Below are 16,974 nucleotides of genomic sequence, written 5' to 3' on the forward strand. Positions count from 1 at the left end.
CTTAAAACGAACAGAAATTATTCCGTATATGAAAGGGGCTGCCCCCTCCTCAACGCCTCGCTCTTTACGCTAAAGTTTTATATTGTTTTAAAAAATAAAGTTGTAAGACAGAGTCAAACTTTAGCGTAAAGAGCGGGGCGTTGAGGAGGGGGCAGCCCCTTTCATATACAGAATAATTTCTGTTCGTTTTAAGTTTTATTGTCGCTCCTTACTTTCAGTTAAAAATTTTTTTTATTTATTTAATAATAATAATAAAACATTGGAGCCGTATGACCTTTACTATAGGCAACGCTACAGCGTTGCCTCTGATAGACAAAAATAAAATTTGTTACCTTCTAGTGCGTTTGGTAATTCAAGCTTTGTGTAAGATTTTTTTTTTCCTTTTTTCAACTGAGTTATTATGCCTGTTTTGTATCCAAGTCCGGACTCAAATTTTTTCAATGGTTTTTTCTACCATAATCGCCGTTAATTGACTGTCTTTGAAATGGCCACATGAAGCATACACAAGGGGACCTTAACATCCACTAATTATTATGGTTAAGGAAAAGGTAAATACACTTTTAGGTCGTCTCGAATTTGGGTTGTCGACCAAAAAGCTGTTAAACCGACGTACATCCTTATAAATCTTGGTATAAAAATTAGACATTTGACGGTTTAAGTGATACAAGACATATAGAAACATTTCAGATTCTAAAATAACGAGATTCGGCTGACATATTCTTAACAACCTTCCTTTTTTTCAATATACGTACAATTGGTAGTCCCTTTATTCATAATCTCTAGAGTTGTCACATATGCCGTATTCTAGTGGGGACTGCAATATGAACTCTTGGTCGTACTTTTGCATTCTCCCCTGGAATAAGTTAAAGCGGAATTTTAGATGTGCATATCTTCCACTTTTGTTTCTTGAAAAGGGCACTAGAACTTCTTATTTCTAATCGAATGAGCCCCCTCAGAAGTTTGTACGACCACTCCTTCTATAAAATCTTTGTATGTTAATGATGGGCAACTAGTAGAATTTATACTCATTTCCCTGAGGGGTCTAGGGGGTGGGACCATTCCCAAAGACATAATTACTGGACATTTCAATCATGGGGGACAAAGTGTTTCAAAATTAAGACCAAGATTATGGTCTCAAAATTTTGATGCGATGTGTTTGGAGAAGTGATGGCGCTGTTTGCCCTCCAATCACTTTTGACTGCCCTTAAAAGGGACACTAGAACTTTCAATTTCCAATCGAATGAGCTCTTTTTGAATTCTCTACGACAACTCCTTCTATACGAAGTGCCATGGTCAGAAAAAAAATATGTAATACATTGTGCCCACATCGCTCTTTACTTAGGCAACGCAATTGCGCTGCCTATGTCACATACGGCGTATTCCCATGGGGACCGCAATATGTACTCTTTGTCATACCTTTACCCTCTTCCTTAAAATAAGTTGACATTTTCTGAAATGGAATTTAAGATGCGCTTCTCACCTAAAACAAATGAAACAAAATCTGCAATTAATTTCTAGTTCATTACTCTTTTAAATCTAGTGAAACAAAGTGGAATTCCCTATTCTGATGAATGCGTCAATCGCTTGGAATATTCGCGTGTTTGAATACTATAAATATGAATTAATGGTCAAATTAATTTTTTTTTTGAGAGTAGGATAATCCTCTCCATACTGCATGCAGTTTTGATTTTACATCCTGCTTATCTCTCCTTCGTATTATTATATATTTGTCTTCTTTAATTTTTTAGCGCCAGTCTTCATTAAGAAATGAGAATGAAATATATTGCTTTGTTATTGGTAAGATTATTTCTTCTTTTTTATATATTTTTTTAATGCTGATCAAAAACCATGAAAAATTGCTTAGGGAAGAAACCAAAATTCGTCTATCGGATATGAAACAATCAACGTCATGTCGTGTTACTCAGCAAAATCATAAAAGTTAGTCATAAAAACCTAAATAGAAACATTGGCTGTATTAGTTTTTTTTTTGGTTTTTTACTTTCGCTTCCAAATACCCGGAGGTACAAGAACCACTTCCGCAAGGGCACAGCGCGTATATACCGTCGCTGCCACACCTAAAGATCGTATCTGCCATCTGACGATGTAGATCAGGAGAAATAAAGTTTGATTGGAAAAACACTTACCGGCAGATCCTCCCTCTGAGAACAACTTATCAAACGGCTTTTGGCAGTTATCTCGAAAGGTCCAAGATGTTCGCTATGTACACATTTGCGTATGTATATGGACTCTTTGCCAGGCAAATGGCCTGCTTCTTTGGCTTTATGATGGCCCGCGTTTCCCTCAGCCGGTATCTCAGATCTAGAAAACTGATGAGCCCGTGTTTCTTACTGCCTTAACTACAGTGTACGTTAAAAATTTATAACATACAGTTTATTGGTTTAGGAGTGCGTATATATATATATATATATATATATATATATATATTCATCAGCTAAAATATCCATAAGATAAAGTCCCATATTCATACGCCCTCATTATAGCTAATAGCCCGTTCAGACGCATGGGGAAATTCTCAAAAACCGATCGGGTTTTCCCTTCGTATCGATCGGTTTTGGGGCTAGTAATTTTTCTAGTTTCCCTATCGTACCGATCGTTTTTGTTGTTTTTTTTTGTGTGTGTCGTCGAGAAAGAGGAGCAAGCATTTTTGAAAGTGAAAAGCATATCAGTTGTTAAGCGCGCGAAAGTTCGAGGTTTGGTGGATAATAAATAAAAAAAACAAGTTTTTTAACTGAAAGTAAGGAGCAATGTTAAAACTTAAAACGAACAGAAATTATTTCGTACATGAAAGGGACTATCCCCTCCTCAACGCCTCGCTCTTTACGCTAATGTTTTTTATTGTTTAACAAATAGAATTGTGGGAAGGTCAAATTTTACCGTAAAAGTGAGGGGTTGAAGAGGGGACAGCCCCTTTCATATACAGAATAATTTCTGTTCGTTTTAAGTTTTAACGCCGGTCCTTACTTTCAGTTAAAAAAACTTGTTTTTTTTATTTAATTTTTGAACGTTTTTGAATTAATGCAGGTTTTGATTTTGGCTCACCGTACATGAATAATCAACAGCAAATTTGCATATTAATTTTACTTTTATTGGGTTAAATGACTATCTCAAACGTTGATTAATTTTATTTACGAACGTTTTTCTTAGTAATAAATATATGTAAATTACGAATTAACTTACGTAACGAACTTCTATATTCATAAATTTTTAATACGTATATCAGGGGGTTCGCCCCCTAGTCAATACCTCGCTCTTTACGCTAAAGTTGGAATGTTGTTTCAATTCTTTAAAAATGACCCCTTAATCACACAGGCCGTTAATAAGAATAAATAGCTTTTATGAAAGTGATAAAAAATCTTTGGCTTAAAGAGCGAGGTATTGACTAGGGGGCGAACCCAATCATATACATAATATTTTATGTTCGTTTTAAGTTTTGATGTTGCTCCTTACTTTCAGTTGAAACCTTTTTTTATTTAATTTCTGATCTTTTTTTAAATAATGCTGGGAAACCGGCACCCCCTTCATAGCAATGTGCCTTCCCACATGAAAACTTCCTCCGTGTGAAGATCCTTCCACATAACTCCCGACATATCCCCCCCCCCCAATACCAGAAAAAATCCACCCTGAAAACGTCTGTATACTTCCCAATAACCAAGACTATATGTTAACATTGGGTAAAGTTCATAACTTGCAGCACTCCCCCGGGGACTTTGGGGAATTAAGTCATCCTAAAAGACATAGTTATCATATTTTCGACCATGCTGAACAAAATGGCTATCTCAAAATTTTGATCGGGTGACTTTTGGAAAAAATGAGCGTGGGAGGGGGCCTAGTTGGCCTCCATTTTTTTGGTCACTTAAAAAGGGCACTAGAACTTTTAAATTCCGTTCCAGTGAGCCCTCTCGCGATATTCTAGGACAACTGGGTCGGTACGATCACCCCTGGGAAAAAAAAACAAATGAACACGCATCCGTGATCTTTCTTCTGGTAAAAAATACAAAATTCCCCATTTTTTCAGATAGGAGCTTGAAACTTCTACAGTAGGGTTCTCTGATACGCTGAATCTGATGGTGTGATTTTTATTAAGGTTCTGTATCTTTTAGGGGTTTTCCCCCCTTTTTTGAAAATCAGCCAAATTTTCTCAGGCGCGTAACTTTTGATGGGTAAGACTAAACTTGATGAAGCTCGTATATTGGAAATCAGTATTAAAATCTGATTCTTTTGATGTATCTATTTGTATTAAAATCCCGTTTTTTAGAGATTCGATTACTATTGAGCCGGATCGCTCCTTACTGACAGTTCGACGACGAACTGTTTGATTGCTCAGAACCACTAATTTTTGCACGACATGAGTCATGCTTTATATAAACGGACAAGAGAAAGGAGAATATGGAGTCTGATAAAATGCTTTATTTTTTGCATTGAAAACGTGCAAACATACATGCTATCTGTGCTTTTTGGAAAAATCTTGCCCCTATTATTTAAACGTTTTTCCTTGCGTACCCATCAGTTTCCCTATGCGTCTGAACGGGCTTTAAGCTAAAAAAATCTTAAGAATAGAATAAAGCACCAGTATTTGCAACTATATAGCCTACTTTAAAGCCCCCCCCCATGAAAAATTCGGTCCCTGAAAATTATTCTCCTCTTAGATAATAACATAATAGTCAAACATATCACATACTAGCCTTCATCTCCCCATCACATTTTACTATTGTTACGTGGAAATATTTGTTCTTTACATTACAGAAAAATATAACCTGCTCATTTTATTTACATTCTAATTTCCTTTTTTTCTGCTAATTATAAATTTCGTGTTTTGTTTTGATTTTTTAATTTATCTTTAAAATTATCTTTAAAATAAAATATATTTTAAATTTTCTATGGTACTGCTTTTTTGGTTCCTTTTTTTACTTTATTCCTTTTTTGAGTTTTTCGTTGCATGTTCAATTTTTTTACTTTATAAAGTGAAGTTGTTTTTTAGATGTCAGTCCTTTTTCATTAAATTTTGTTTCTATCGCAATTCACTCCACTGAAAATGCTTATTTTAGAAGAAGTCCAGCCCCTTTGTATTACTTGCTGTGTCGTTAAACGTCACAGCAACAAATTAGTAACACCCTTAAAACTATCTATTGACAAGACCTGGGCCAAAAATAGAGGAGGGTTAGAAGACTGTGTCGCGAAAATACAAAACAATATTGATGTGACATGCTTGTTGGGTCCTAAAAATTGTGCCCCAGAAGGTCCAAAATGGAACGGACAAAACTAAGAGCAGGAATGAGAAAATGTTATATTCCACGGTCTTAGTCTCCCCAGAAAACTCTACAATTTTAGTATTAGTCTGCCTAACTTCATTCCTGGGCCTTGAGCTCGCACTACTCCCTTCCTACTCTTAACTTTGTAAATTTAAGCCATGTAGAACCTGTTTCGATACTTAATTGCTCAGGGATCATTAGGCAGTAGTCTTAATTAGCCAGAGGACTGTCCCTAATCAAAACGCAGTACGTGCATATTTTAAACATAATGTTTGGTTGCCACTTAAGTTTGTATTTAAGTGTTTTGAAGATAATAATTACAAATGTGGGGCCAAAACTATAGTCTTGGTCTCGTACTTACCTCCAGCTCTCTGGTTAAGGGTTCCCAGTGTATGCAATTAATTCATTGTAAGACTTATGTTAAAATATTATACCTTGTTCAAATCAGAACCGTACCCAGGTTTTGTATGTGTATTTGCACAACCCTTGGGACCGAGTTCTCTCCCCCTAACTTCTTAAATATGCAGATTTTGCACCACTCCACCGTCAGAATTAATCAGGGATCATTTTGGAAAGGTCTGTAATGATCTTTTGCTTTTTCTAAATCAAATTCGGACAAAATATATGCTTCAAAAATGGTGTTTGATCAATTGCCTAGAACGAAGAACCCAATTATTTTTTGTTTTATGTAATCGGAGGGCTGAAGGGATCTAATACTCCTCTCTGTCTATTTTTGTAAGCTTAGACGTGATGCACCTCTTTCTTCTCATTTTTTATTGGTTGCATTTTAGGCAGTAAAATCAGAGGGTCCAAAGCAGGATCACAGGCCTAAGCTGCTTCACCGTACCCAATAGGAGGAGCTGGGAGGGGGCATATGTATTAGTATGTATGTCACGAGTAGTATTTAGTAAATTGTCCTGGACAAAGAATCCAACGATTTTTTGGTCTGCTGTATTGGAGTATCTAGAAGAATCTATAAGCATCTAGAAGTATCTATAGAAGGGCCTTTAGGACTCTGCTTCCTCTTCCCACTTTATAACGATAAACTTGTGGCGCCTCTCTTTAATCTTGACACGTCGTCATCGAGGGATTTTTTAAGGGGTTTTATTATTGTGGAGCCTAAAGATGTGTTGTGTAAGACCCAAAGCTTGGCGCTTGATACGAATCCCTCATCTACCTCCGCCTGAACATAGCTTTCATCTACCTTCATCTAGCCTTCATCCCTCATCTACCTCCGCCTGAACATAGCCTTCATCTACCTTCATCTAGCCTTCATCCCTCATCTACCTCCGCCTGAACATAGCCTTCATCTACTTTCATCTAGCCTTCATCCCTCATCTACCTCCGCCTGAACATAGCCTTCATCTACCTTCATCTAGCCTTCATCTCTCATCTACCTCCGCCTCATCCACCTTCATGAGCATAGAGATATTGTACATAGGTCGACTCATGATCGTTCAGGGATTAAATATGATCTATAATATCAGGTTGTAAGTATCCTTATCATCCCCCTCTTATTTTGTACATGTAGACATTTTGCGTTTTTATCAACTCGTAATTGTTCAGGCGTCATTTCGAGATTTGTTTAAATGATCAGACGACTATTTTAAATCAAAAGGGAATAAGTAAATGTTTCAAGCATTATTTTTTCTTAATGAAAGTTGGTTTTTAGGGGCATCGTATGACTCATTTATACCAGGACTGGTCAAAGATTTGGCCAAAATAACTTTAGGGTATAAAATTGGGTCTTGGGTTCTGGGCCACCCTCCCTCACCTCCCCTACCTTCAAACTTCCTAATTACAGGAATGTTGGACCCTATTTTTTTACGAGTGTTCAAGTATCATTAAGGTTTTAAATGACTTTATGACTGTCCTAAATCAAAACACACTAATGGTAAGTATGAATTTTACAAATAATGTTAAAATTCCATCAAAGTTTACAAAACCAAATAGATTTGACTATGTAAAATACAAACATTAAAATATAGCATTAAAAATGCAAACATTAAAATTTAGCATTATACTTTTATAAGCCTCTCCATCCAAGGGGACTACATTATGTAATTAGTCTCTTTGAGGAGAAGTCCTGCACAGACAAATTTTAATTGGACGATGGATATGCTATATCCTGTTGAAATAAGGATCATAATTGGACATTGGTCTGCTTATAAGGTTAAATCGAGGTATTGTAGCAATAAAGCATCTCATTTTCAGATATCTTTCCAAAGCATCTTGCTGGCCTCATCCCAGAGAGGAATTCTTTCATATAATGTAATCAAAAAGTTCCCAAGAGGCATCGAGCTGCGTCGCTACTCTCCGTCTAATTGGGTTTCCACCTACGGAAGATTGGATCAAGGTGATTTCGCACGAATAGTAATGGCTATGCGCCTACGAGATTACATAAGTGGCAACAATGCTGAACGAGAGGAAGTCGATATGTCTTTTCCAATGACTCATACACTTGCTTCAAACGGGTCATCTGGAAAGGTTACTAAGTTATCATTCCCATTTGCTGAAGATGAACCACCAAGGCCAAATAATTCTCAAGTCTTTATTGAACGTCGTCCAGGAATGGATGTTTTCGTGAAAAGTTTAACAGTTACTGGGATTGTTCGAAGGGAAGATATGATGGATCACCTGGCCCGTTTCCGCAGAAATTTAGATCGAGTGGGACTGACTGCAAAAGCTACAGATAAATTTTATGTTGCTAACTATGGTCTTCCTATTCAGTTTGGACCAAGAAAAGCTGAAATATGGATTGTAAGTAAGCCATGGCAAACTGGCTGAATGTTTATTATTATTCCTTTTAGTTTATTTTGAAGTTTTGCATAATACAAGTTATTGTATTATAACAAAGTTTTGTAGCTTTCTTAGCATACGAATAAAAAAATGTGCTTTGACAAATGGCCTTATATGGAAAGATAGAAAGTAATATGAACTTACCCGATTGCCATGCGACTTTTCCTTATGGATGGCAAGCAACATCTATTACAAATTTAAGCAAACGCAAGGAAATCATATTTTTTAGCCTAAGAATGATCCATTTTTTCTAACATCTTCCGGTCCACCCTTGCGGTATTCTGATCCTCAACATGTGGTACTTGCCGTACACCAGAAATCTGACCTGTATTGGTTTCCTAATGTCATTTTGCTGGAATTGGTGGTTTTCTAATATATTTCCCTTAATTATAACTGCGAATCAGCTAACTGTTTAAGAATAGTGATACTTCTTTCCAAAATAGCGTCGAATGATGAAAAAGAAACGAGACTCAAAGATATTTTTGTCTTTCCGGCCGTGCTTTCAATTTTGCTTTTTGTAAATTTCACATTGGGGTAAGAAGCAGACAATGGTGGGAACGCATTCAATTTTTATGCAAAAGGTTTAAAAATGAGGGTAAATCGAGAGATTACGCTTAGTAGGACTTCAAAAAGAAATCGATTTCACAGTCCACTTATTTTTTTTTCTTTCTCTGGCATATTTAATTATGTGTCAAACCTTATTGTTTTCTTTTAAAAGTGAATGGTCAATAAACAATAGGATTTAATAAGTTTAAAAGGTCTCCAGTATTAGTTTAATATATAATGTTTAAATTAAATCCTAGCGTCAATTTATATCAACAGCTTTTTTAACCCAACACTTTACTAAGTTCTGGGAAAACTAGACTCAATCCCTTAATTTTTTTAGACGCTAGCCGCTACAGGTTATAGTTTTTTGACGTCCAAACAAAATTAATTACCAAATAATTTACCCCATAATTAAGTTTCTACCGTCGAAACAAAAACTATTAACTAGCATTGCTAGAGAATTTTCTCAACAAATCAAGTCGTTGTTAGGGAATATTATCGGAGAATTTGAAGCGCAATATTCAAAATTTGAATAACGCAGCTAAGCAGGATGACCATTTTCAAGGCTTATTACATCGCTGGAATATGTCAAGATTGCTTTTACTTCTTGACAAAACTTTTGGAGAAGTTGGAGATAAAACTGTATCCCATAGATTGGACACATTTTTTTTCAGCTATTCCGATTTTTATCAGTGTATTTACCTCTTTCTTTTTTTGCTGCTTTGAGGTCTCTTTGGCCCTACAATTAATAATTAATCACTGAAATTACCAAGTTTTATTTCCAAGTTGTGATTTTTGAATTTTCAGCCCAATTATTGCGTTTCTACAATTTGTTAGCTAACAAATTTTCCTGGCTAACAATTGAATGTCCGTCATCCGAACAAAAACTGTATGCTAACATGGTTAGCTAACAACTGGACAGTGATAAAAAGCCTTTTTAAAACTAAATTTACAGCGGATTATGAGAGGTTTTAATGAGATTTCTTTTTACAAAGGTCAAGGTAGGTGAGCTGGTTACGGGATTACCCTTCAAGTTCCTTTCTATGGGAAAGTATCTTAAGCAGCAAAAAAATACAAATTTTTTTAAAAGCTCTCTTCTTTAAACCAAACAGAATAAAAAGAATATTTCTCAACTAATTTGGGCCCTTTTTTGTCTAAAATTCTGTTTCCTTGAAGGCCGTTTTGGGGCCTCTTCTTTCACCAGTCTATTGATATATCTCCTGTATTAACTTCTATCTTCTGTCAGGCGGAGAAGGTGTCGAAACTTAAGTGACAAGAATTTGTCCTTCCATCTTTTTGGGGGATGGCCTCTAGGTCGAAAACTATGTACTCGGCCTTCAAAAACTATCTTCGGGGGACGAGGGCTTTCAAAGCGTTGTATGTGTCTAAAGAGAATAAGAAGAAGGTTCAACCATTGGAAGAAAATTCTGGACTTAATGGTATGTAAACCCAAGACATTCCCTCGAATGATATGGTCGAGGTTTACATTGACCCTTTTATCTATACGGTTTAGTTTGTTTAGTTCTGGAAATTAGCTGGATTGAAGCGAAATGTTCGATAACCAACTAATAAATCAATGGTAGGCCATGTTAGAATATACTTGTAGTTAAAAAAGAAAATTTTCTTTAAGTTAAAGTGCTGAATTCTCAGTATTTTATAAAGGCAGGGCCGGCGCAACCTATCCTGTCACCCTAGGCACGATATTTTTTTGCCCTTCCCCCCCCCACAATTAGATTTTTTTTCAATTTTCCACCTCAATTGAACCCTTACCCAAAATCAACCCTTCTTATGCTTTTTTTGCACTTAACGAGACTGTTACATTAATTTACACACACACACACAAATTACATATACAAATACAAACAATATAAAGAATAATTAAGAAGGAAAATCTAACCTGTGTGGCTGCTAGTACAACCATAATTATGATAGATAATTATATCGCGATACCCTTAGTGTCAGTGTTTATTTCATTAAGTACATCATAGGAACTTATCAAAGAAAGCAGATAATTTTGCAGAAGAGATAACTTCAATTTTTAAAAGTTTACATAGATTATAGGGAAAAGTTAAAAGTTAACAGAAAGAAGGTCTACAGTTCATAATTTAAATTTTCTTAATTTCATCTTTGTAAAAGAAGCCACCAGTTCGTCCAAGTCGATGTCTTTTGCCAAGTCTCGTTCAACTAATAGAGTGGTTAATCCTTGAAGCCTTTCTTGCGTCATAGTGGATCAAATATAAGTTTTAATTAATTTTAATTTTGAAAAACTACGCTCACCACTAGCAACAGACAGAGGCAGAGTCAGCAAAATCTGTAAGGCCACGGACAAATTTGGGGCACAATCCTTAAAACTATTGCTTATGACGAAGTTAAGGACATTTTCGGTATTTACGTTCTTGAGTACTCTCGTAGCAATGGCTTGAACTTCATTGAAAAGTTCGTGGCCTTCAATATCTTTAGCTTCATTGTTTGAGAGGAAATGTTGTAAATTCATACAATCGTTTATCAGGAACTTTTTTGTTGCGGCGTTTACCTTGGATATGTTGTAGAGAAATCCGAATATAGAAGAAATCCCGTCTAACTGTTGAAATATTTAATCCAGAGAAGAAATTGCAATATCGAGACTTGCAAAATGGAAATTAAATTTGAAGTGTTCTTGAAGGGATACCAAAGGTTCGTAATCAAACTGTTTTTTTCTTCTTTTTCAACCGAGTTGGCAGGATTTCTGTTTCAAATGTTGGTTGAATGTTTAGCTCATATGCCCCTCCTCTGGCGTCAACTAGGTACTTCCAAAGCCATCGTCGCAACGTAACCTTTGTAAGTACAATTTAGTTTTGCTTAGTTGATCTTTGACAGCAGCCAAATCAAATTGTTTGGATTGTAACTGCTTACTTGTTACGTTGATTTCAAAAAGTATATTTTGCCATAAAACTACACTTACAACAAGATTCTATTCTTCAATGTTTTTTGCCAGACCTAATGCTTGTACTCGTGAGTTGTTACCTGTTGACCCATTTAAAGTGTGATCTTCACAAATGTCCATTAAAGCGCTATGAACATCACCCAGTTGATATCGAAGAGGGACGAGAGCATCTATTCAACTGTTTCATGTGGTTTCACTAAGGCGCTTGAGCGTCAAGTTAGTTACATATTTTTTAAGTGTATTCCATCATTATGTTGAAGCAGAAAAATAAACATAAATTTCTTGAACCAAAGCAAAGAATTTCGTAGCCTTCAAGGTCACTCAGCTGCTCTGAGAGTACGTGGCGATGGCCGCACCCCTCCCGGCTTATCAATCTCCACACATAGCCCAGTACCGAGCCCCGTCTTTTCACCTTCCTCAGTGCACAACCGACACTGTCGAGTGTCGTCTGTCACTCACGTCTCTCATACAGAATGAATCAGTAAGTTGACCTGTAAAACTTAAATCTAGCTAATATTCATAAAGTTTTATTCTGAATTTATTTTTTTCTAATTTTTATATTTTTGCCACCCTCCCCAGGTTGCTGCCCTTGGCGGCCACCTAGTTTGCCTGGTGGACGCGCTACCACTGTGGAAAGGTATACTTCAGATCGAAAATCCAAAGGGCAAACCCATATTTTGAACACTATGCAGGTTGAACTTTATTTTTGCGTACTACACTACTCCAATGCAAGTTCAACGAGGCAATATTTCAAATTTTCTAAGATAAAACTAAAATCAGAAATTGTCTGGATGCTTCAACTGCGAGTGGTTTGATAAATACAAAGCAATTCAAGTCCTAGTCTTCAGACTACACATATTCATTAGCATTTCTGCCAATAATGGCTCAGTGAGCAGCTATAGCAGCTGTAGTATGCAGTGAGTATGCAGCTGTAATGTGATTATTGCCCAAAAAATAAAAATAAATCTTGGACCGTGAACCATTGTGGCTAATATTGAACCATTTATAAGAATTCAAACATCCTTCCAGTACTGGGGTGTAGCTTCAGCATTTTTTTTGAGGGGGATAGGCAAAAGGGACCCACATCCGGAGAGTCAAGGTACATAGGCTATATAATAATTTATTATCCAAATTATAGGGGGGAGACTCCCCCCTCCACCAAACGATGCACTGTTCAAGTATAACAAGAAAGCTCTGCCTTGCTATTGAGGTTGCAAGAAGTCAGTCAAAGTAGCTCCAGAGCTCTAAGGTAAGTAGTTCCAGAGCTCTGAGAGCAGTTGATTGTAACAACATGAGGATGAAAGCTTAATAAATTGGAGTCAACTACAGCTCCACCAGGGTTAGCTTTAACTGAAGATCCAAACACCATTGGCCTGTAAGCCAAATCCACTAAATGACGGAATTTGGGTTCAAAATCTTAAGGAAAAGAAGCAAGTTCTACGTTAGTATCTCGTAGTTAATTTTAAAATTGCAACATGAGACCTTTCGGTTTGTTTGGGGTTTAGATGTGTCTTGGAAAGTTTTAGTTTTGTAACACTTATTCAGATCCGTACCCTTTTGACGGAAAGGGACGGAGCTAGATAGTTTTAAAGGTACTGCTCTGCTCATTGGGCTATTCTGGAAACAAGGAAAATATGCTAATAAGAACAGAGTAGCATTTAATTTCCCATCAACACTTTCAAAATACATGCTTTTCTTTTACTCTAGGCTTTGAAACACATTTCAATAGCCTAATTTAACTAAGTTTTAGGTAAATATTTACCAAATCATATTATTGAGTTATGACTAAAGTGAATATACCCTACCACTTGATGCCTTTTTTTTATGCTCTTTACAAATATAATAATCATTTTTGTTGGAAATGAATTTTAACCCCCACCCCGAAATATACCAATTCAGGGTATATATTTGCACATTTGGGGGATGGGGGTAATTTTATTTCTGATGTACATGAGAGGTAAGTTTAAACTTTCCCCCCACCCCCCTAATGTACAAATATAGGTCAATATCTACCAAATCATATTATTGAGTTAGGAATAAAGTGAATACACCATTCAATGCCTTTTGGTCAATATATACCAAATCATATTATTGAGTTAGGAAAATACTGAATACACCCTTTGATGCCTTTTTTTTATGCTGATTCCAAATATAATTAGCATTTCTAACGGAGATGAATTTCAGCCCCCCCCCTATATAGGCTATACCGAACCCAACCCTAAATGGGGATATATAAGGGGGGGGGGGGCTGAAATTAAGTTCCGATTTAGATTCTTATTATATTCGTAATCAGTCTAAAAAAAGGCATCAAATGGTGTATTCAATTTTTTCCTAGGCCTAAATCAATAATATTATTTGGTATATATTGCCCTGCCTTTTTTATGCTGATTAGGAATATAATAAGCATTTCTATCGGAAACTAATTACAGCCCCCCCCTATCGCGACTAAACATACCAAACCCCAGACTGGACCTAGATAGGGGGGGGGACAGAAATCAATTTACAATAGAAGTTATTAATATAATCTTAATAAGCATAAAAAAAAGGCATAAAATTGTGTATTAAATATAGTAATAACTCAATAATATGATTTGGTAGATATTGACCCAAATATATACCCTGAATGGGTATATATAGGCCTAGGGGTGGGGGCTAAAATTCATTTCCAACAAAAATGATTATTATATTTCTAAAGAGCATAAAAAAAGGCATCAAGTGGTATATTAACTTTAGGCAAGACACCCAGTAGTCGGCCACTTGCCTATTCCCGGACAGAATCTTTGATAGGAATGAATCATCAGCCTATTCTCGTACAGAATTCTCCAATTCCCGATCACCTGCTATGCATTAATCATTTTAAAAACTTTTTGACATTTAAACTACTCTAATTACTGTATTATACCACCTAGAAACTTAATTTTTTTACAGTTAAAATCCTGCTTCTTTTCTGAACAAGTAGGTTACTAATTCAAATAGTTTCAATTGTACATTGCTTCCTATTTTTAAATTTACTAAGAAGTGTCAAATCTTCCTATTGACGGACAGATAGGAATCGCTCATGTATATAGTTATTACGCAATATTGCTTTGTTCCGTTCATTGATTTCCTGTTATCGCTTTTGTCGGGTTTTCGTCTGCTTGTTGCTAGGCCTATAGGCAGAACCTGCTAATTCATGTTTTGGCAAATTCATGATTCATGATGGCAAACAAAACATTAAATTGTAAAAGGTTTATTAATATAAGAAATTTTTTATTTAAATTTGATTTTCAGAGAAGATAATAATTCAGATTGGACTTATTGAGAAAAGTGATTATCCTTGTTATTCAATGTGGGCAGGTGCGGATGAAGGATTTTTTTTTTGGGGGGGGGGGCAAAATAGTTTGATTATATAAAAAAAATACGGGGTGCAACGTAGGTTTATATTATAAATTTTCATAAGGAGTAATTTTAATTAACGTAAATTTGAGTTAATTAAGTAAATTATGCTCTTTAATGCTCTTTTTATGCTTTTTTATGCTTTTTATGCCTTTTTTATGCTGATTACAAATATAACAATCATTTCTATCGGAAATGAATTTCAGCCCCCCCTATATCTGCCATTTCAGATCATACAGTAATCCATAAGGGGGGGGGGGGCAAATTTTTTTTATGATGTAAATTGGAGGTAAGTTTAAACATAAGTTTAATATAAATATTCAGATTGGAATTATTGAGAAAAGTGATTTTCCTTGTTATTCAATTAGGACAGGTGCGGATCAAGGATTTTGTTTTTTTTGGGGGGGGCAGAATAGGTGGATCCAATAAAAAATTTAGGGGGGCGCAAAATCGGTTGATCCAATAAACGTGTGTCAGGAGTAAGTTTAATTAACGCAAACTTGAGTTAATTAAGTAAATTACACTACTTTAGGCTACACTAGGGGGGCGTGCGCCCCTTCGCCCCCACCCCGCTGGATCTGCCACTGAATGAGGGGCACAGGTATTCCCCTGTACAATTTTTTCAAATATTTAAGATTCCAATGGTACACTTTTCATATTTATCTGACACTATTTTTGATGTGTTTTAGTCTTTTTTTAGAAATCACCATAAACTGTTTTTTGGAATAAACTTTTACTTTTAAAACGAACCAAAATAATATTTACCATTCCTGAATCAATGTCCCATGGCAACTTTTTCTTAATAGTAATTTTTTTTCAAAATTTTATCCTTTGAAACGAGGCGGGATTTCTTAATTGCTTTTGACAGCTGTTTTTGTTTGATAAGTCGCATATTGATTCCTTTTTTTCTTTATTTTTGCCGTGAATCAAAAATGGAAGGTTGTATCAAAAAGAAATCAAGTTTGGTTCATGCTAATGAAATAAAATAAAATAGGATGAATATGCAATAATTTGTAAACAAAATTGGTTTATATATTTCGGCTCAACCGACTTGTTGTTGTCATTTTAATGACAAAAAATATCATTTTAATAGCGGGAAACTTGATTTTAATAACTGAGCAATGGGAAATTTTCTGCGGGAGCAAATTTGTACTAGGGGACCGGTTAGTTGTGGGGAAACTTCCAGAAGGGATGGACTTTCTGTTTTTTCTGGGGGGAGTTGGGCTAAACAAATAAGACATAATTGGGTACTTACGCATTATGCGGGCACCGCATAATTTACAAGTCTGACCATTTTTTTTTTGGGGGGGGTCAAACCCCGAACCCCCCCCCCTGGGGACAACCGTGGCCAAGGGAACAAATTTGCTATTGTACAAGGAAACCAGTCACGAAACCTGTCAAATAGGCTATTTGCAAGAGATCGCTATAGATAAATGACTGCAAAGCTGTGGTTTCTCAATAAGTGTCAATATTTACACGATTGATTTTTGTGGTTTAAGGGGGGGAAAAATACCTAGGTTAGGTTTGGTTACGTATTTAATATATGGTATGATTCCCTCCCCCTAATGTGCAAATATATAGCCCAAATTTTTTTCTAAATTATTATAAATTCATCCTATTTTATTTTACATTTGTCCTATATAATTTGGGCGGGGGGCTTTCCCCCTAGATTTGTCACTCCGTTTTGCAAAACCCATAAGCTAACGGATAACAGCTAATGGTGGCGGATCCGGGGAGTGGTGAGGGGGGCGCGTGCCCCCTAGCGAAGTCTAAGCATATCATATTCTTGATGCGCTACTTGAACGTCAAGTAAAGTGTATTCTTAAGAAAATTTATTTAAAAAAACAAAGTTTTTCCGAAGGAAGCAAAGAGCAAAGTTGAAACTTAAAACGAACAAAAATTATTACTTTTACAGCCTATCTAACATATATCAATAAAACTAGTACAAATAAAACAACTAATTGTGTTTCTCTATGCTTTTAGGATTATAAAAAACTAGCGCTTTACTGAAAACACAAAAGGCAAGGGTTGTAAGGTATCCCCCGAGGGCATATATGACAC

The 16,974-nt window shown here is 35.9% G+C and overlaps 2 protein-coding genes across 2 annotated transcripts in view; both read left to right on the top strand.

Annotated features, from left to right (window-relative positions):
* The first annotated feature begins 1,767 nt into the window (after nt 1-1,767).
* Nucleotides 1,768-8,168, top strand: LOC148946582 (heme-binding protein 2-like). The gene is made up of 2 exons (XM_089097472.1): nt 1,768-1,797; nt 7,485-8,168. The coding sequence occupies exons 1-2, from the start codon at nt 1,768-1,770 to the stop codon at nt 8,055-8,057; spliced, it is 603 nt and encodes a 200-aa protein (XP_088953598.1). The 3' UTR covers nt 8,058-8,168.
* A 4,864-nt stretch (nt 8,169-13,032) lies between these two features.
* LOC148946583 (RNA helicase Mov10l1-like) overlaps nt 13,033-16,974 on the top strand; it is a 64,577-nt gene continuing 60,635 nt past the window's right edge. Inside the window, exon 1 of the mRNA XM_089097466.1 lies at nt 13,033-13,130. The gene's annotated coding sequence lies outside the window, so the exon portion shown is untranslated. The remainder of the gene's footprint in view (nt 13,131-16,974) is intronic.

Source organism: Artemia sp. Qi Xiang Cuo, chromosome 11, assembly GCF_049724085.1.
Source record: "Artemia sp. Qi Xiang Cuo chromosome 11, ASM4972408v1, whole genome shotgun sequence".
Classification (NCBI taxonomy): Eukaryota; Metazoa; Arthropoda; class Branchiopoda; order Anostraca; family Artemiidae; genus Artemia; species Artemia sp. Qi Xiang Cuo.